Source organism: Poecile atricapillus, chromosome 2 (assembly GCF_030490865.1).
Source record: "Poecile atricapillus isolate bPoeAtr1 chromosome 2, bPoeAtr1.hap1, whole genome shotgun sequence".
Classification (NCBI taxonomy): Eukaryota; Metazoa; Chordata; class Aves; order Passeriformes; family Paridae; genus Poecile; species Poecile atricapillus.
Window position 1 is genome coordinate 108,259,671 of NC_081250.1, and position 21,493 is coordinate 108,281,163.

The 21,493-nt window shown below is 42.5% G+C and overlaps 1 protein-coding gene across 1 annotated transcript in view; it reads left to right on the forward strand.

Annotated features, from left to right (window-relative positions):
- The first annotated feature begins 3,287 nt into the window (after positions 1 to 3,287).
- Positions 3,288 to 21,493, forward strand: part of TAF4B (TATA-box binding protein associated factor 4b) — a 70,687-nt gene continuing 52,481 nt past the window's right edge. The window contains exons 1-3 of the mRNA XM_058832614.1: positions 3,288 to 3,719; positions 18,341 to 18,489; positions 19,254 to 19,361. Of these exons, the coding sequence (XP_058688597.1) occupies positions 3,464 to 3,719; positions 18,341 to 18,489; positions 19,254 to 19,361 (513 nt within the window). The 5' untranslated portion in view covers positions 3,288 to 3,463. The remainder of the gene's footprint in view (positions 3,720 to 18,340; positions 18,490 to 19,253; positions 19,362 to 21,493) is intronic.

Here is a 21,493-nt window from a genome sequence, read left to right on the forward strand (position 1 = left end):
AAGACTTGGAACACCACAGTCAGCCTTTCTCCACTGGCTTCCGAGAGGAAGACTGGACCCATCTACACTACCACTGGACCTTCAGAGTAAAACTACAGCCTTCTACAGGATCATTGCTTCAACAGAACCACATCTGTCACTCCAGGACAGCAGCCACCATTTAATCTGTTACCAATGCCCTGATGAACAGGGTGTCAGGTTGTATTCTGATTCTGTCAGGGCTTTTTTTGTACTGCTGCATTTTTATTTTAATTTTCCTAGTAAAGAACTGTTATTCCTATTCCCATATCTTTGCCTGAGAGCCCCTTGATTTCAAAATTATAATAATTTGGAGGCAGGAGGGGTTTACATTTTTTCCATTTCAAGCAAAGCTCCTGCCTTCCTTAGCAGACATCTGTCTTTTCAAACCAAGACAGCAACTAAAATGCAGATGTGTTTACTGCTGATATTAAATAGCTATCTGTGGTTTTACTTGGTTGTTTCCATTAGTAAATAAATACACATTTACAACTTTGGTTGCCATTACTTAGTCTTTTGCTCATGTATTCTATTCCTGCATTTCCAACTAAGAGAATATAAAACTCCTGTAAAAAGGATCATGGACAGATTAAAAACCCTTGAAGCATACTAGATAGATTTTATAGGACTATAGGAAGCTGAAACCATTGTTGTACGTAAAACTGGCTTAAGACCTAAGGACTTAAAAAGGTCCATCTTTGGAAGAGTTAAGGCTTGCTGTGTGTGGACAGAAATTTTGGAGGGCAAGTGGCTTTATGGAGGGTGGTTTGTGTTTCGAATATGCTATTTGAAAGCCTCCAGAAAGCTTAGAACAGCACAGACTGATTCAATGCACACTGTGATGGTCTCAGCTGTTGGAAACAGGTTATGCAGAGCAAACTACGGGCAGTATCTAATAGCTCCTGGAAAGGAAATCTGAGCTGCTGTTAGCTGTAATGCATTCCTATGCCTGGAAGGCAAAGAAGGGACTTAATTCTATATGAATGTCAGATGCGCCCATTCATGGGTTATTTGAAGTAGTAGGACAGGTCAGTTTGCCAAGGCTGGGTGTTCATGAAAGGAACATTTACATGGTTAGATGCATCTTCAGCTGACTTTGAAAAGCAATTATGATATTTAGCAGTATCCCCCAGACAAGATCTGAGTTCTTTGTGGGTTTTTTTTGATGGTGGCATTTACCCAAGAGAATAGAGATTTTTTTAAAAACCCAAAACTCTAGGTAATGACAAAAGTAACCTCCTTACATGTGCTGTAACCTCTTCAGTTATGAAAATAGCTTTCAAGTTCCAGTTTCTTTGTTCCTTTTTATTCTGAATGACATTTTGTATTTCCCTTAACATTGCTAATAAAGAGTGCGTACTGGGTGTCTATGATAACGCATTTTTCCAGTGTGGGAAAAGGACTCTTCCTTTTATTTCCTGTGCAGTTTCACACAATGATTTGTTTGGAGAAGACGTTATGCCACTTTTAACTTTTTAATTTTCTTAAAGATATGCATATTTCTAAATCTTCTGGGTATAGGGGTTTTTTTCTTCTTTACTGTAAATGTGCTATGCCTTTTCTTGTAATGCATTTCATATTGCTTTCTTCGTTTCTTGATTCGTGTATTTTCACTATGCTGTATTTTATACTCCCCATTTTCTCACACTGCTGGGATTTGCAGCTTTGGCACATACACTTCTGCCATCTTTAGCTGTTTCTTTTTGCCTCTTTCAGATACGTTTTCATTCCTAAGAATTTGCATGGGGGTCTCAGAAATTCCCTCTAAAGTTCAATGGCTGCAAGAAGATAAAAACTTGGCTTTAAGTAAGAAGCCAACTCCATTCTTCCTAAAGTCCAAGAATAATAAACATGATACCTTGCTTTGTATCCTCTTCCCTTCTGCTGTCAGTCATTGCTGGTCTTTGCTGAAACTGAAGCATCCCTCTCTCCTGGTCTCTGTGCATCCTTTAGCATGTAGGAGGTAACTCACTGTACCCTGGTTGTTACTTTACGTGTGTAACACAGCTTGGTATGCATAAGAAGTGATGTAACTTGGACAGACTTGGCAGAGCTGTAAAAGGTACAGAGGATGCTAACTCTTGCTTTACCACATCTTTCACCATCTTCTTACCTTGCTCTGACACTTGGAAACTGTGACCATTGCTGCTTCTGCCACCTCTTTGAGATTTTCAGCTGATTTGTTCTGGAATAGAATATGCATGGCAAGAGGTGCGCATTTTCTCTAACTGTTTCTGTTGCTGCTGACAGCAATATAAAGCACTAAAGCTGTGGAATCAAGCAAAGTTGTTACTCAAAATGGCCAAAAAGAGGAGCTTTTCTCTTTCTTGTCTACATTTCTATCTGAACAACATAGTTGCAGGGGAAGTTTAATACAAAAATATATTTTTTTTCTCCTAGTATTTTTTTGAGATTTTTGTTCCACTTTAATAAACCATACAACAGGCCCTGGATTTTGTAATTGTTTATGTTGTGCTCAATTTGGATAGTTATAAGCAGTACCCCTTAAATTTTATGCACAAAATAAAGCATGTGCATCAACATGCTTCAGAATGTATTGAAATTTAACCCAGACTTGGCTATGGTACACAACGACCTCAAAGCAGAATTACTGAAGGTCATGCTGAGTTCCCGTCACACGTGCAAAAACTTTCCACTATATCCTGAAATTTGTTTTTAGATCTGTGTTGTGTGTATTCTGTAAGGACCACACGTGCTTTACAAGGGGGACCGAGTTCCACATCCTCCCTCAGCCTTTCTTCAAGTCGAGCCCCGGGCATGAAGGTCAAACGGGACAACTTTGTCCCCTTCGTCCTTTCTGTCCGTAAGTCCGTGCTGCTTTCTCGGCCTGTCAGCAAGTTTCCATCACGACGAACTCCCACACTTGCCGGAGCTGCTTTTGTTTTGAATGGAAGCCCCAAGGACACCTGCAGCCCAGGTACAGCCGGGGGTGGTCTGGCGCAGGTAGGCGGGCCGGAGGCCGGCACGGCGGGAGGAGCAGCTCCGCGCCTCTGCCGCGGCCTCCCACGCGTGCCCCCCATCCCGGGGCTCCGGGCCCGTCCCCCTCCGGCCGCCCGGACTCTCTCCGCCGCCGCCAACTTCAACGCGGCACAAGCGCTGGAGTCCGCATGGCTCCGTAAACACGGGCGGGCTCAAAGGGGCGGCGGGGCCGGGCCGGGCGCCGCCGCAGTAGGACGCGCTGGCAGCGTTGGCCCGCCCTTCTTCCCTCCTCCCTGCCTCCCTCCCGCCGCCGGCAGGGGAGGCCGGGCGGTCCGGGCCCACGTGCGCGGCGCCCGGGAGCCGGAGGAGCGGCGCTGCCATGTGTTTCTGCGGGCGAGCCGCCGGCCGGGGCACCGCCTGAGCGCCCCCCGCCCGCGATGCTGCGGGGCGCCGCGGGGCTCTGCGCGACGCGGCCGCCCCCCGTCCCCTCGCCACCTCCTCCTCCATGAGCGCCTCGGCGGCCCCCGTCAGGCTGATGCCCGGCGGGCACCCGGAGCAGGCGGCCGCCTGCGCCCCAGCCGCGGGCTCGGCGCCCGAGCGAGGCAGCCCCGGCGCTGTGCCCGGCGGCCCCGCGCCCGCTGCCGCCCCCGCGGGGACCCCGGTGGTGCGAGGGGCCGCTCCCGGGGTCCCGCGGCCGGTGGCGCCCAAGGGGCCGGCCACGGCCAGCCTCCAGTTGCCGGCCAACTTGCAGCTGCCCCCAGGTGAGTGATCCCTCCCGGGCTGCCCCGGCTGCGGGCACGTCCCGTGTCGCGACTTAACCGGCATGTCGCCGGCGTCGCTGCCGGGGGGCAGGTGGGTAGGACGGAGCCGCGCTGCCCTTGCTGCTGGAGATGAGCCGTGGCGAAGGACGGGCAGGGCGGCGGGGTTGGCGGTGATGGTAGCGGCGGTGTGGGTTTCGGGCTGCTCGTCTGCCCCGAACTTCTGGGAACCGGCGTGTGCGTCTGCCTTGCCGGGCATTGGAAATGTGACTGGGTTCAGTCGGGTAGCGCTGGGGATGCTTGCAGCCTGTCTGAAGGATGGATCTGGAAGTCTCCGGATAAAGGCAAATTCTTACTTTGCTGGATAGCACGAAGAGCAGGAGGACTAACCAAAAACTCAGCGGCCAAGTTACCATCTGACTTGAAAAAACTGCTCGAGGCTTTAGTGGAACTTGGATGCAGGAGTGTTTCGGGGAGGGGGGCTGTGAGCGTGGGCTGGCGGCTGCAGAGCGGCTCGGTAACTTACGGAGCGGGTCAGGTTGCCCGCACTCCCCTCCGACCTGGCGGTCCCGAGGGAATTCTTGTCACTGGCACAACCAGGCCGATGTGACTGTTGATGGAACAAGATACTGCCGTGCCTAAGGAGGGCAGAGTTGAAAGTTCATTACGTGTTGCTCCTTGAAACACTTTTTTGCTATAAACCCTTTGTGGGAAACATAAGAGTCCGGAGAGATACTGCCCTTACAGATGCGAAGTCCTTCTTTCTATAGCAGCAGTGAAAATACTAACGTAGGAGTTGCACAGTGCTGATACACATATCTTAATACTTTGGATAGCAACAGAGGATTAGCCAGAGCTTTCACCTGGCACTTAAGAAGGAGAAGGTTCTGAACTTCCCACTTCTCCCTGTTGGGCTGTATTTAAGTGTTTTTTGTTTTTTTTAAAAAAGTGGCTTTGCTTCCACTGGTTTTGGTTGCGCTCTGTTGAGACCCCAAGATATGTAATGACTTTATTGCTATTTGTTGCTATAATTATTTCCTGCCAGGACAGTTCTGTTGTTGGAGCATCTGTTGCAATTACTTTCAGGTTGGCTGTTGCTGAAAAGGATGACTGGCTTTACAGTAATCCCTGTGCTGGTAGTGCGTATTTGCTTTTTTTTTTTTTTCTTCTCTCATTTTTTTTTAAGTCCCAGTGTCTTTATCAAAGACATGCACCTCCCAAGGAAATATATAATGCTAATTAAAAATAGTCTTTAGTCAGTCAGTTTTACTGTAGACTTCCCAGCACTCATGATGCTGTAATGTCTGGGTAGTCAGCAGTCAAGGATGAGTCTAAATCCTTGCCAACTTTCCTCTGAAGTGAACCATGATGGAAATATATGAACTTCTTGGATGGAAATATATTAACTTCTTGTAGCGGGGCTTCCCAGATGTTCAGGTTTTGTATCTAATATTTTTGCTTTCTGGAATGCATTGACATTCAGTTAAACACCTCTCTGTGAAGGCAGATGCTCCTGTGAGTTGCCTGTGAATTGGGAATTACAAGTTGTCAAAACTTGTGGGTTTTTTGTAGTGGCTTAAGTTTGATTGCATCCAGGTAAACTGTTGAATGTCATCTGACTTGAATTGTGGTAGGAGACAGATGCCACAAAAGTAGTGTTACCCCTCACTTGCATCAGCCTTACTCCTGGGACAATGCAGTCTTTGTATCAGAAGTTCAGAGATGCTGGTACTCTGCAGCATTGTAAATTAAAATAACTGTATGGACTTCAGTGCTTTAGAAGAAACTAGACATTGTCAGATTTCAAACAAAGATCAATGTTTCAGGGAAATTTGCCTATGTAATTGTTGCAAGGTTATATAAAAATGCATCCCATCTTGAAAAAGTGTTAGTATTTTACCTCTGTGTTCTAGGTGGATCCAATTTTTAATTAATAATAAAAAATGCAAGATGGATAGCACTAAAGCTACAAGTGCAAGCAGCTTTAAAAAATGAAAGTAGATTAAACCACCGAATTCCTAGGCTTGAAAAGTTTTTATTTCAAATTAACTGCCAAATCTAACCATACAGGATAAAATACAGAAGGTTGAATGCACTTAAGTTTAAAATCATGGCATTCAACTTTTGTGGCACCAGTTAAGAAAAATGAGTACAGAAAACATCCTTCCCTTGAATGTCCTCTTGCTCAGAATACAGCCAGGCGTTGGGAAAAGCAGATGACTTGATAATGACTGACTCCTCATGTCTCTGAGCACAGATTGCCCATCTGCCAAGTGCCTCTTTTTGTCTGGTTGCCCAGGAAAGATCATTGAGCTTTACAAGTTCTCTTGGTCTTGAAGGACTGAGACTTGCTCATGAGTAACAAGGGTTTTTCATCACCTTCCTATGATTTCCTCTGCAAAGTGCTGGTTTTCAGCGGAGCAGCCAGCTGTCAGAGCAGTGCTGCTGATGCCCAAGGCCATCCTCCTGCACCAGTCCATCCCTGCTGACCACCACTGAAGGCTTGAGCACGCAGTAGGACTCCAGCTGGTCTGACTTCAGGGTTTGGGTGTGTACCATCAGCTCTTAGACTGAAAGGTTGGGCTGTGTCCTCCCAAATGGAGGGGAATTGATCTACTAAAGGGACCTTTTCTCAGTTGCCCTCTTTGTTGAGAAGAACAAGGCTAGCAGCATTTCAGAAGACTTTGCAGGTAGCAGTCTGGGTTTGCAGAGAGCAGAGGCATGGCGAGTGCAGTGCTGCCTCAGTCCTGAGTTCTGTGTGGCCTGTGCTAATGCGTACAAACCTGCAAAAGTCTCACGTCATGGACCATCTGCTTAACAAGAAGTTGTGTCCTTGATTAACCTGAGTTTAATGAGGGGGGGAGAAATGGATAGGCTGTGCTGTTAAACAGGAGGAAATAATTAGGAAGGGGAAGGAGAGACAAGGGCTGTGACCAATGTGTATAGTTCACCTTAGTGTCTTTGGGCCCCACTCTGCTTTGGAGAAGTGGAGGGTAGAAAAAGTGCATAAAAACAACAAAAAGAATGTTGTTTCTTGGTTTTGTTTACTTTCTTGAATTTAGGATTTTGTCCCTTCTTTGTCGGTACTTTCAGTCTATCCCTGGCCCTGGAATGCTTGTTACAAGCAGGTGTTGAAAGGACAATTAGTAGATAAATCTGCTTCTCTGCTGATGGGATGAGAAAGGACAGAATTGAACCGGATGCCAGGGATCCTCCATTGTTACCTTCAATCTGCTTAGAGCAGGAAAACCCTTTGAAAACCTCACCTCATGCCACTGCTACTGGCTACAGGGCTGTGGCAGCAGCTGCTGTCACTCTCCACAGTAGCATTGGCTGCCTCTTGTGTGTATTTCTGTTTTATGCTTTCCATTACTGCTAGCACCAGTGGACCTGAGCAAGCACGGTGTCAGCAAAGAGAAGTTGCCCTGAGTGTGCTGTATTTCACTAGTAATGTGGTGCAAGGCATGGTCTCTCTGTGTAAGGTTTCCTTTGCACCTGACTTAGAGGGGAACAGCAGCAAGAACAGCTTCTTGGTTTCTCTTTGCAGCTCAGTTGTCTTTGCTTGGATGTTTTGCCTTGTCTGTGGCAGGTTTTCCACTGCCTGCAGCTTATCTAGGCTGATGGTGGGTAACTTCAGAAAGCACAGCCACTGTTTGTGTCAGGTGGCTGGGCTGTGTGGCATGAAGGAGGCAGGCAGCACGTGAACTCCTGTGGGTGAGAAAGAGAGAACCGGTGGGGTATTCCAGAACTGCAGTGGGATGGCATGGAGCCTGGTCTTGTAGAGTTTCTCTTAATTTTCTGTAGAACCTAAGGTAGGTAACCTGAAGAGGTAAGGACTGATAAACATCTGGATGCTGCTGCCTTCTGCTTTTGAAATTGACCTAATGCGTCTCATGCAGAATGCTGTGAATCTCCCATGTCATGTTCTAGCTGTTTTTCAGTGGTAAAACCATATGAGGAATCTGATATTTTCATGTTTGTATCTGGTCTGTTGCTTTAGAGTAGGAAGTAATGCTGATTTTAAAATACTTCTTATACTATATTTGAGTAGGAGTAGGCTATTTAAAGATTTCTTGTTTCAACAGGCAGAAATCTGTAGAAATTCCTTTAAAGTATGAAATTTCTGGATGTTGATAATCCCATGAAGTCTGAGCATGGTACTTGTGAACATGGTCCCAGTAGGGGCTAAATAATCGGTGCTTTTAACCTTTTGTATCACAGTTACACCCTCTGTTTAGCAGGCTTCTGGGGGTGGATTCTTGCAAACTTTTCTCTTGACATTAGGAGACACTGATCAACTTTTTTTTTTTTTCCTGAGGAGGGGTGAACAAAGCTTTGGTGGGCTTGAAGAACTAAGTCAAACTTAGATAACAGTGAGGAAATGTTTTGTACTGTAACCGTTTGAAATTTCAGCTGCATTGTAGAGCTGAATTTTGCTTTCAGGACTGAGTGTATCTAGCAAAATAATGCCTTCCTATGATTAAGTGCACAGCCATGTGGGAATTAAGATTTAAATCTCGGCAGAAGATGTAAAGCTAATGTCTAGATTTATGGTTTTCCAACACAGAAAAAAGATGCATTAAGAATACTGAAGCACGGAAATATGATGCTCAGTAAAATTAATGTTAAATGCTGTTCAGATTTTACAGTCAATTGGAGTGTATTGCAAAGAATTACAGCTACAGTTTGGTGCAGAGTAAACTTTTTTTAATCTTCAGAAGAGAGAATGTGAGCCTGACTTGTGTTGCTTTTGCAGTATTTAAAGGACCTTTCAGCTTCTAGCAGTAAAAATAGCATCATCCACACACAAGTGGCAGCTGGAAGAAAAATTATTAATTATGTTTTAGTATTCTTTTTCCCAAAGATGCTGATAAAATCTAGGTAAGCTCATGTGTTGTTATTTTGAGTAGTTATCATACCAGGTTTTTAAGTAATTTTAGAGAACCAGGTATTTATTATGCCACTTGATTTGAATCTGTGCTGTACCTATTGGGTAGGATTGTATTTACAGATACAAGTATATGCAAGTTTTGATGTAAATTGCAACACTTCTGGTAACTATCAAAGATGAATAATTAGTACTGTCATAACCATTTAGACAAAAGCAAAAGGCAAATACTTTTTTAGAATTCTCTTTGGATGAAGCTACTTTTCTGAAAACTGATGATGTCAGAAGAAAAGCAGGTATAATTTGCAAAATGAAAGCCATCACCATAGATGCTTTTAAGTGTCTTGCTATTCAAATTGTCAGGATTAAGGTCTGTTCTGCCATCTGGATCACCTTTAGAACAAAGTCCACTAACAGATCTTTTCCACCAGTGTCTTGAGGAAATAGTCTCTGTTTGCAACTGAAGTGGGGTAAAAAGGCAATAGATTAAAGATCCTTGTTGCTAATGAGCAAATGTAGGGTCTGTTAAGAGACTGTTAAGAGGCTGTTAAGAGTTAGAGAACTGGTGAAGCTCAGTGATCTTACTGCACTGTAAGAACAGTCCCATGATATGGTAACACTTAATTTTCATAGCTCATGTTTACAGACTTCTTCCAGTGCACACTTCCAGTTTGGTGGAGGCAGATGCTTTCACTAGTACTGGCTGCTCCTAGGACTTGCCTGGGAAATCAGAGTTCCTTGGGTGAATGTCCAGGCTAGATTAACAACTGGGTGAAACAGCATCCCTTGGTTGGCACAGCACCTGGAGACTTTCCCTGGCAGCTTGCCCAGTGGCAGTTGCCACCTAGTCCCAGTGGAGCCCTGGGAGCCAGGTCCAGCTGGCTGATGGCTGGTGCATTAGCAGGCAGTCTCAATGGGGCAGCCAATGCTTTCTGTTGAAGGGGGTAGGTGCAATCAGAAAGAACACCTTTATACATGGCTTGCATACTAGGCACTTGACAAATATGACACAGTTCTGGTGCCATTTTCCACAATATCTGTGTAGACAGAAGTTAATGTTTCCCATGAAGGTTTTGCTGTCTTCTGCAATTATATTTGTTTGCTCCATCACACTTAGAGCAAGGTGGTGACCAGTGTTAAAATTCAGTGTTGATACCTTGTTTGCAAGTGAAAAACCATCCAGCTGAGGAGTGACTTTGCACTTTTGGAAGAAATGAAGTGGAATTCAACTTTTTTCTGGTCCCCAAGTGAGCAATGAGGAAACAACGGTCCCATTTAAATTTAATCTGAATTAACTGACTTGATTCTTGTCTTAAGAGAGACAGAGATTTAAAGGGGACTGATCTTGTCCTTTCTTGAAACACTACCAAAACACCAAAATGATGTGTTTAGCAACTCCTGTTATAAAGTTAAGATCTGTGGTTCAACATTTCAGATTTCTCTGTAACAGCTGTTACAGGATGGCTGTTCCAGAAATGCTAAGTGTTGGCATACCTTCTGGTCCTTAGAAAGCCATGTGCTGTATATATATGTGGCTGCAGTGTGCCAAGCATGTAACTTGCTGTTTGAAGAATTCCACTCTAGTGAATACTAGGAGTACACAAGAGGATGTGGTGTAGAGACCCAATGCTTCTTTCGGCACAGTAGGAATTGTCTTGAGAGTAAGGAAGTGTCACTTTGCTCCTTTGAGGTACTATTTCACTGCCGTCAGCTGAGTCCCCAGCAAGTATTTGAAGCTCCTATATGAGGTAATTTGTGTCCTGGAGAACGCTCAACTCAGATCATCTTCGCTGTAGACAATCCTAGAGCTGTCTGATTGCTGTAATAGGAAAGCAGCCTAGCCTCAAGGTGCAAAGTAGCAAACCACAAAGATGGGATGTGGAAATGCTGATGGGAAATGATCCCAGTTGGTGAAAGGCATGGCCCAAGGACAAGAGCTGGATGTTATCACAATATCACAGAAGGCTCTGACTTGTGGTACACAGTGTTGGCTGGGAATCCCCGATGCGTACAACAAATAAAAACAAAGCCTCTTGGGATTCAGGTGTAATAAATACACTCTGAATCCAAATAGAAACTAGTGCTATCTTGTAACTATGCCCAGAAAACCTATTGGTTGTTTACAGCCCTTCCAAGTACCAATGCAATATCCAAATTTTCTTCAGATGGTTCATATGGGCATCTGCTGCTTTGCAAAAAAACTTGACTACCTTTGCAACTGGTACAGTTATACTTTTGCTTAAGAGTTCTACTATAACTGTAAAATTATGTGGCTATAAATGTACTCTCAAGGAAAGAAGCTCAACTGTATGTGCAGTTGAGGAGAGCTCTCTTTCAAAAACACTGAAATGTGGGCTAGTATTCTGTGAAAAGGCATCAGAAAATGTGAAAACTATGGTGGCCCTGTTGCTAGACTGTTAAACAGATACCCATCTAGGCACCAAAATGCATTGATGAGCAGCTAGTCTCCAACAGCTTGGATAAGACTTGCTGGTTGAGCAGTGTGTAGAACTTGGCTTCAGAATTTTGCAGTTTCAGCACTTTGTGTCTAGTTCCTGGAGAAAGGGAGGGAGAGGGGACTTTGTTTGCACACTTGAAAAAGTTGTGTGTATTCCAGACTGTTTTAAACAATAGGATGTCAGAGTCTTCTTCATCCTGCCTAGAAGAGATAGATAGCATTGTCCCTTTCCTGGCTCCCTGCACTTGGAAAGCATGTGTCTGTGCTGGGTGTCTTAGGAGCTGGTGCCTGCTGTTAGCACAGAAAGGTGCTTAGCCAGAGAAAGGCTGGAGTTACTGGAGACAGCAGCCTTTGCTGGGATCTAAACCCCTCGAGCTGTTAGTGTGTACGTTTAAAACACTGCTCACAGCAACCCAGACAGTCTGGGAAACATTAATGCTGGTGGAACTGTGCTGGCAGCTGGACAGTGATGTCCATGAGGAAAGCTGGTCAGTGGCTTTGGAAAGGTGAGATGTCAGACATCAGCCTTGAAAGTAGTAGGCCAGAGTCTACATGAATCTGCAGTGCAGTTGGCAAAGATGCCATCAACACCTTTAAAGAACTTACAGATACAACATTGTGTTGTATTTTATATGGCCTTTGTTCTATTGTAGCATGAAAGAATATGAGGATTATGCCCTTTGAGTTTTTTTTTCCTGACATGGAAATTAATGATTTCCATATCCATGGGCAAAACAAGGTGTCTTTCATTGGAATTCAAAATCTGATGTTTCATTGTGACTCTGCAATATCTACATGCTAGTCACTGGTCCTGAGCCATTGCTATAAAGACCCATTAGTTTAGAAGCTTCCCTGGAACAAAGGGAAAGAGCACAGAGGGAGATTTCTGAGATATGTAATTATTTAGTTTGTGAAACAAAATGTGAATGGAATTAATTGGTTGAGAGCCTGGATGTGTGGTGAGTGATTCTGGTTGCTGCAATGGCAGTGCTTGATTGTGGGTTGGGCATCGCTGAATTCTTCTTACATCAGCTAGAATAGACTTCCAAAGGTTGGAATGATTTGTTGTATGGAGTAAAATGTTTTGTGGGTGTAGTGTAGGTCCTGAACAACTTATCTTGACCCCATGTAGTGTAGATGAACCCTCTGCCCTGCTTATCTGGGAAATATGAGAATAATCACAGGCATTTTTCCCAAGAAAAGCCCAAAACAGTCAATCCTTGTGACTTCACCAAATTTCTGTTGTCTGAAGTCAATTGCATTTAAAAATAGAAGTTAGAGGTCATGATTGGGAGCCTGTGGTAACTTGGTGTAGCCTCTAGATCATTGTAGCTTCATTCCTAAAACAGTGAAAAGCACATCTGGATGTTGCCTCCAAATTGGGCTGTTGTCCTGGTTTCTTCATCTTCACTACAGAAATTTGCAGCAGACATCTAGGAAAACTCAAGTACTGAGTGAAGTTCATAGGGAATAAGTAGTTCTCCTGCATGCACTACAGATCTGAAAGCATTACAGCCCCATGGTATTAGAAAGATTATGTAAATCATGTAAAAGTTACATTAGTGTCTTTCACAGTATTTCATTAACACTTTGTGCCTCTAGCACTCTTTTTAAGCTATCCTATTATATAATGCACCTTGATTCAGTCACTGCTGGTAGTCTACATCTCTAATAATGCTCTTTTTTGGTCTGTCTTATTCAGTCCTGTAATGTATTTTTTAAAATTTTTAAGTGACCTATTCTGTGGGGCTCAATAAATGGAATTGAAGAGGAAGAACCAGGCTTTTTCTCTTAAAGGATGGCTTTAGAGAGGAAAAACTGTATTCAAACCTGTTGCATGGATTAGTAGTGTTTGGTATTTCATTTTCCAAATTTTGAATGATCCTAAATAGTCAAAGAAACTTAAAACCAATATTCCTTTTTAGTTGCCACTTAGTTTCCTATTAAAACATGCCCTTCAAAGCTTGGTCTTAGCTTGAAATAACTGCCTTAAAAGCTATCACTTTGAGTAGCTCAGTGAAAGAGTGGCATTTGTTTAGGAACAGAGAGCTCTGACACATTACTGTTGTTTTAAAACATTTTTGTTGTTCAGTTACTGATTTGAGACCTGGAAGTCCCCATTTAGCCTTGTTTTTATAATTGGGTTAAAGTGTACTTTACTAAGAATGGCAACATACCTGATGCAGACATTCCTTGTTTTGAAATAGGCTGTTTACCCTTCTTTGAAAGCAGCTTTTGTGTTCTTTTAAATGAGTTTGGTCTCATTGTGGCTGGTTCTTGCTTGTATTTTATTTTAGGAGCAAAAGACTTCATTTCCTCACGTTATTCCCTAGCCAGTAGCTCACAAGAGCTGTTTGGTTGAGCAGTTGGGTTAGAAACCTTGTAATCTAAGTGGTGGTTTAACATGACAACTTCAGCTTCAGGTGTAGTAACAACATAAATTCTGTCTCTACTGGAGCACAAATGCCAGCTGGTTCATCTCAGGAAATTCCTGGGTGAAGTTCCCCTTCTGAAATGGTCTCAGGCTTATCTTACATGGTGGAAGTTGCCCTTTTGGTGAGCTGCTTTTAGCATTCATTGGTGTTCAGTGCTGCTGGCTGAAGCCCAGAGCTTCAGTTGGCAGCACAGGTTTATGTTAACAGCATTGTGGTTTCCTTAACACTGTTCCCTGAAATACAGTGAAGCCCATGCAGGTGGCATTGCATACAGTGGCATAAACAGATCTCTGACATTATCCCACAGCTTCTTGCTCATGTCTCCAGTGAGGTTTTGGTGCTTTCTTGTTAAAATGCAGAGGTATCTGGAGCTGATCCTCCAGCTAACTTGTGTTTCTTGGTTCCTGGCTTGGGTGCTAAACCAAGTTCAGAATAAGCTGGGTTTCCTTCACCAATGGTGTTGGGACAGTGAAAATTTGTAGCAGAGGGATCTCAAGTTTGTGAAATGAAATGAAATTTCCTTAGAAGGCCTCTGATTTTCCATTGCTGACAGTGCTGGCGTGTCTAGGTAGAGGCTGATCTGGGTGGTGGCTGCCAGAGCTTTGCAGGACTGCTGCCAGGCACTTCTCCTGAAGGCAGGGTACCTGCAGCCCTGGTTCCAGGAGAAGGCAGGGCACTGGGTGTAGATCTCTATGAGACCTCCTCAAGGTGAGAAGGTGGCTCCTTCTGTGTAGCTTTGGAGGAATCTAAGTTGGGTTTTGGTTGTCAGGTACTTCCCCTCCAGCCCTCTTTCCAGGGTTGCAGCTGAAGAAGGGTGTGCAGAGAACAAATGGCTGAAACAACTGATTGTGTTTTAGCTGGCTTCTCCGCCAGTGTAGGAAAACCAAATAACTTCCCAAAGTGCTTTTGGCAGGACAGGTAGAATCTCTAAGGGCAGAAGTCTTAATTCATTGTAAAAATGTTTGGTTTTTTTTAAATCTTCAAGAGACATCAGAGTCCTCCAGTGAAGCATGTAAAAATAATTCCTGATGGTAACTGGTCACTGTGGTTTGCAAATAGGAACAGCTTTGTAGCCTCAAAGGGATTGTGCCTTGCTCTTACTATCAAAGTGTGTGAATAGTGAGACATTTGTTCCTGCTCTCTGAAACAACTCCAGTAGAGCTATCAAACAGTGTTCTTGGAAGTGCAGCTCAAAAGAGGGCATCTCTAGTGTTACGAGGATGCTTCATTGCTCTTCATTTACTACCATTGGTGCTGATATTTTGCTCAGATTGCCAATACTTTTTCTGTTTTTAAATGCAGTGCTGAGAGGTGTTAGCTGAAACTTTATGCTTCAGCTGTTCAGAGGTCCTGTGTTGTTCCGTGTGTTTTCTCTTTGTTCCTCCCATTTTCTTGTGGAGTTGCAGTGACTGCGAGACATGATCTGTTTTCACATTTATTTTGTTAGTATTTGCCTTCTAGTGAATGTGAAAGCAGCTCTTGATAAGAAGTACTATCTTTCCCCCCTGCCAAGTGAAGAATGTGGATTCTTACACTTATTTTCATTTCTGATGGTAGCGTCTTGGTAGCTGCACGAGTCTGTTTATGTGACCTTTCTATTGAGAGCCTCAAGGTTACCATCACCTGCTGTTCCCTCATTTCACACTTGTGCAGCTGTATAAAAGTGTATGAGACTTCAGGCATTGGTTTTGAGAGCCATGGAACCTCTTCTCCTGGCATAAGAGACCTCCTGTGCCGCCTCTTGGAGTCTGTGTTATTGGCTGCAGTATGGGGTTATTGCTTTTGTTTCCAGGCAGAAAGGGAGTATCAAAGTTGTGAAAAACTGTAATTAAATTGTGGCAACCAGAGGTAAAAAATAAGTGCTGTTCTCAACAGCTTTCAAAGTGTTTCAGGCAATTCATGTGTCAGTTTACTGTCCCTTTGTGACATTAGGTTGTAACTGCCCAAAACACTCTCTTGTGCTTGGACAAGATGTGGCTCTTTAGTGTGTGGAACTGTAGATACAACAGTTGTTTCAAATTCGCCTTCAGCTTTATCTGCGCTAGCATCAGGCATCAATAGTATTAAGCCTGCAGAAGCAGTAGTTAGTAGACTACCATAATACTGGTTTGGAGTTAGAATTTTGCCAGTGTCACAAAGAGCTGCTGCCATGAAAAAGTTACCATGCCTTATTAAAAATTCTGCTAAATGGAACAAAGATAGGGAAGATTATTGTTTGTTCCAAGGTAACAATTTCTTACTCATGTGCTGGTAACAGGCATTATCATAGTTGACTGTTCCAGTCAAGGCTATGACCACTGGAGTGGCCTTAGGTAATTTCTTCTGTGGATGCTCTCACCAAGTTATTTTACAGTGTTCTGATTCAGTATGGATGTTCTTCTGTTGCCTAATCCTGTTGCTAGGGGGAAAGTTGCTTTATGTTACATCATTTTTGGGATTGTTATTATCCTGCTGAAATGTAAAGGGGCTACTTTGACTTGTTAATCCTCTAGTTGGTTTTTGTTTACCTTTTCTTTTTCGGAGATGTTAATGAATTTACATATGAACTGTATTGTATTTGCATAAACTTTCTAGTTCTGTCCTTGAGGTAATTTCCTGTCAAGCAAGTAGATTGTCCTGGAAACTCACCCCTATCCAGGATGGGATAGTTTTCCAGCAGGGTCTCCATCTCTGGTGAATGCCAACTGAAAATGCAGAACAGTAGGGCAAAACCAGTCCCAGCTCTGTAATCAGGTTGACTGGTATCAATGTGATTTCTCAAATGCAGAGTAGAAAATGCAGTTCTGATAATTTGACTTAACAGACAAATGTAATGAGTAGTGACAAAATATCCAAGTACATGAAAGCTAACCCTTAATGCATTCCAAACCTCTAAAGGAAGGAACTTATAAGTTTATATGTGCCTTCTCAAAGAGCAGAGCTCTCAGTGATGTTTTAAACCAGGCTTATCAAGGAAAAGCCTAAAGTCTCCAGTAGCAATACTTCTGCCTTTCTGAATGTAGACCTAGAGCAAAGAGAAATGCTACTGCTAGCAAAATGTGGTCAGCTTTCTCTTTTTCAAGTGAAATCTGCGTAAGCATGTGTGAACAAGGAAAAAAATGTCCCTTTTCTGGCTGATGATAAATTGTTTGCTATGAATCACTGTCTAAGTAAGATGGCGTGAAAAGAGAATTAAAAACCTAATATGTTTTCTGTAATTCCGGTTATTCATTGATTAAATTAAATGATCCATCTGTACCTAAATATAATTATAGTCAAGTCATCAGTGGAGGAGGAGAAAGCTGAGTTGTCAGATGGAGTTAACAGTGTTTTTCTGAATGCACAATTGCCTTGTGCATCTGCCCCATGTAGTAAAAGCTGCTTGAGAAAGGAGGGGATCATGTAGATGCTGCTCTTGCAGTTCTCAGTTTGTGTCTGCTATGTAAATGGCAATATGTTGATGTTACAGAATTTTATACCACGTTTTGTGTTGTCTTGCAACATCCTCTTAAGCTTTTAGATGTGGAGGATGAAAAGCTGTTTCCAAGCATGTGGTTATAGTTTGATAGTTTTTTTTAGAAAACCCCAAAACATACCAAACAAAACCCAGCTCATGGCTTTTTCTGTTGTATGCATTTCAACTCAGACAGAAGCTTTAGGCTGTATTGTATGGTAGTATTTTGACAACTTTCAGACTAACCAAGTAGTAAAAAGACTTTCATTGCAGTCTTGTTTTACACTAGGAAAGATCATAAGTGTGCATAGGAGATCTCAGTTTCAGATATTTGATAACTTGGAAGAAAGTTTAATGCAGTCCTCCAGAAACGTTGAGGTAGTCTTATTTACGTATCTGGATTTTCCTGTACCTCCTCCTTCCTTCTATTTGAAAGGTCATTGTTAAGGGAGGGTGTTTGAGGATGGTGTTTTCAGTGGTGGACTTTTGCAGCAGCTGCTGTTGGAGGCAAAGGAGGTGAGACACAAAGGTAGGGTCCTCTGTGGCTCCCTTGAAGAATCTGACATGGTACAGACCAGGTATCCAGCTGGCATTTTGTATTTGTCATTGTTTTGAATCTTCTGAATTTTTCAGAGATGAGTCCTTAGGGGAGGAGGGAGAAGGCTTTGGTAGCTGAATGGTATTTTTATTTTATTTTATTTTCCCCTTTCTTTTTTGTTTTTAATTATTTCCCACTGGAATCTCTGTATTTGGCTTCAAACTGCTTCAATAAAACTCTGGGTTTTGATGCTTTTGGACACAACCTTGACCGAGGGACAGCTTCACATATCTCAGTGACTTGATTTTCATGGGATATCACTGCCCTCCTGACTGGGTAGGATGGTCTTGGTTACAGGTAGGTGAGCTCATACTAATCAGGCTTCAGTTCCCACTGCAGTTTTCTCTAAGCTGTGTTTCCACCTCTGAATATGCGCGTAAATGTTCAGAAACTGAAGAGGCAGCCAAGTGTGATAGTGGTGATGAATTTTGCAAGTTGAAGAACTGCTTAAAATTAGTGTTAAAGAAATCCCAGAGTGTGTGTATATTTTGTGTGTCTGTCTTTTTAATGTTCAGAATATCTTTTGGACTCAAATGGTGAACTGCTTTGCAATTTGCATCTTGTATGCACACAGTGTTTCAGTGTGGCTGGTGGCTAAGTTTTTGTCTTGAATTTAAGGATTCTTTTCTGTCATAAGATGTATAGTAAAGCTAGATGTGCACTTAATTCTTATATTTCTTGGCAGCTTCTCCTTGGAGTGATAAACTCAGTATTACATTATCAGTGTGGTCTATTTATTTCTTCCACAGAAATATAGGAAATCCATAATATAACTTAATTTCTAACAGTCTAAATGTGTTTTTTTTCCGCAGGAACTGTTCTTATCAGAAGCAGTAATGGCCACCTAATGCTGGTATCTCAACAGGCAATAGCAGGAGCACAGAACCAGACACAAAATAACACAAGTGTGAGACCATCTGTGCCGACCAGCACACCTGCAGTCAGAATATGTGCTGTGCAGGTAACTTCTTCGTAACTTCAATTTGACATAGCTGTATGTTATGTAGTTATAACAGGGTTTACAAATAAGTTGTGGAGGGTTAAGTAAGTGTTTGAATCCTTTTTGAATGGTGTTTGAATCTGAATCCTTCTGATGGTGTTTGGTTTTGCACTAATAAATTATGTGCTTTGCTTTCTTGCTTGGGAAAAAACTTGTGAGCAGTTACCTAGGGTAAAGGTCAAATTAGTGAGCTCCTCTCTGATGATGATGATGTAAACCATTTTAAGAAAAAATATGCCAGCCACTGTCTAAATGGTAACTGCTAGTATCTAAAACCTTGTGATCCTCTGTTGGGATATTTCTCCAAAGCTGAGTAAAGCTGAGGACTTTTCCCACGTCCCTAGGATGTTCCTCCTTCCCTGAACTCTGCTGGCTTTTTGCTTCCATCTCTTGTAGTGTAGTCAGCGCGCAAGAGTAGGGGAGTACGTGAAAGTAACAATTCACTTTATTTCTTTATTTATTAAATTTCTTTAATTTTATTCTGATTATACTTTATCTCTAAATGCCCCTGAATCTGCTATTGAATATTAAACTGGTAGACAAAGAGCCTTATTGAGCAGTGTTTAAACTACATAGACTGTGTGAATTATGCCTGTATTGTTACTGTAAGATGATGTGTCTCAGTTTGTATCTGACCCCAGCTTCAGTGTCTGTTTTGTCACTGACTTGTCTGACAACTGTTCTCTGCCCATGTGTAATTATTTTTTATTTTTATTCTTTCAAAGAATTCTGGCACACAGTTAGTAAAGAAAATAGCAGCTGCTCCTGTGAAAACGTTATCTCAAACAACAAATGCTGTGGTTTCTACTGTTCAGACACCTGCTGTAATACAGGTACTTTGCAAGCTTTGTAGTATGGTGGAATAAGTGACAGAACTAGAGAAAATATGGATGCATTCTTGTTATTTCTAACTGTAATATGGTTTTCAGTAAGCTTAGTAACCTTTGTTCTCATAACAAATTATTTCCCAAATCTGTTTTTTTTTAAATGCATAATTTAATTAGGCTTCTGTCACTCTGTGTCAGATAATCTTATCTCACTACAGTAGACAGCACATGAACAATGAATAAAATAAATAGTTCAGAGAGCCATTTCCAGTGCTTTTGTACACTGTGACAGAGCTCCTTCAATCTGTTGCTAAATCTTTTCTGGGAGATGTGCTCCTGTTGGAATTCTCTGATTCCTTAGTGGGGAAAAAGGTATACCTGAGATGATGTTGAGGGGAAAATGAGCTATCTGCGCCAATCAAGCTGTTTTTCATGTGTATGGGGTTTTTTTCCCCTCATTATACATTGAAGGAAAGTCATAGCTGAAGACCTGTTCTCTAATTGAGTGTGGCAGATGGGTTCCACGGGTGCAACTGTAAATAGGCAGTGGTTTAAAATGCCTCATTATTTTTAGATAGTATTTTTGTTTTATTTCGTAGGTCTTATTTTGCTTTTTCTGGAGAAAAATGCTGTAGTCCTCTTCTGAAGGACTTCTATCACCTGCAGAGTATGAGATTTTTCCTACATATGGTTCATCTTCTGTTCTTGGGGACCAGACTTCTGCATAAGCATGTGGAATGAAGAGAAAACTACATTTTTCTGCGGATAATATGTTGTGTTCTCATAATCTGGAGAAGAAATCATTAAAAAGTCAGAAGTCTGGCTTGTACCTATATTTTGTGACAAGAGTTTGAAGGAGACTGAGCGGTAGCAGTTGACAACAGAACACTCAGTAAATGGGCAGGATCGGTCAGTCATTCAAGAAAACATGCTAGATGTATGTTCTTGACCCTCAGGGTGTTTGAAGGATTGAGGGATGTGTTTGCTGGTAACAGTCTGACTAACAAGTTCATCCTTCTGCTGTTCTTCTGTATCAACAACTGAACACTACTCACTCTCTGCTCTTTTTTCACTTCTCTCTCACTACAGATAGATAGTGTTGGGGCTAAAGGGGAAAACCCAGAGGCCTCTCTTAATACATTTTCTGTTTTGCTTAGAATGGGAACAGTGTATGCTTTGTGTCTAAATACAGCAATGGATATTCCTTGCTTTTATTTTGGAATACTAGTTTGCAAACTCTATGTTTGTGATCTCTGCATAGAGGTCTTTAGTATACAAAAACAATAGTCATCTACTATACTACCCTTGCACTGGGGAAAAGAGATGAAGGTCATCCATCATCTGACGGATGAAGTTGCCTGCATCCTCACACTCTCATGTGGGTAAACACAGAGATTCATCATGCTATTAACTTCTCTTTTTTAAACTTATATCTGCCTTTGGCTTGGTTTTTCTGTACTTCAGTTTAGTTTGATGTAGTCTATTGAACTTGTGTTCTTCTGAGATATTTAAAGACATAGACATGGAGTATTTTTTGTAAGCTGTTCTTTTTTTTGTTCCCCACTGTAGAAACTGGAACACTTGTAATGAGCTGGAGGGCTGGATTTAAACAGCAGGAATGATCACTCTAGGAAAAATTAATAGAGCTGTTTTGTTTGGAGTGGCTTCCTTGAAGCCCCACTGTTGTGCAGAGGATTGCAAAGCCCTCAGTACAAGCTCCTTGTACAATGAAGAGTAAATAGAAGCAATGTGGATACATCTTGCTGTCATGTGGTCACGTTGCTCTTCACTCTGGGGTGGACAAGAGAAGAGTGCTGAAAGGGGAGTGAGTGCAAAAAGTTGATGGAACCATCTGGGGAAAGGATGGCAGAGCCCTTGAGTCTGATTTCCTTGGCAGAAATTCATTCATCAGTCTTAAAATGACTTCCTCATCTCAGTCTTGACAATTTTTTGAGGTCACAGGAGACAAGTGTTTGTGTGGAAGTATGATGTCATCACAGAAAGTGGTGGAGAGTGGAGAGGAAATAATCTTTGGCTTGGTTGTGCATCTTCAGTCTTGTGTGAAATACAACTTGGAATACTGTCTGCTCTTTAGGTACTGACTGCAGGATTATTCTCCTCATCAACAAAAATATTTC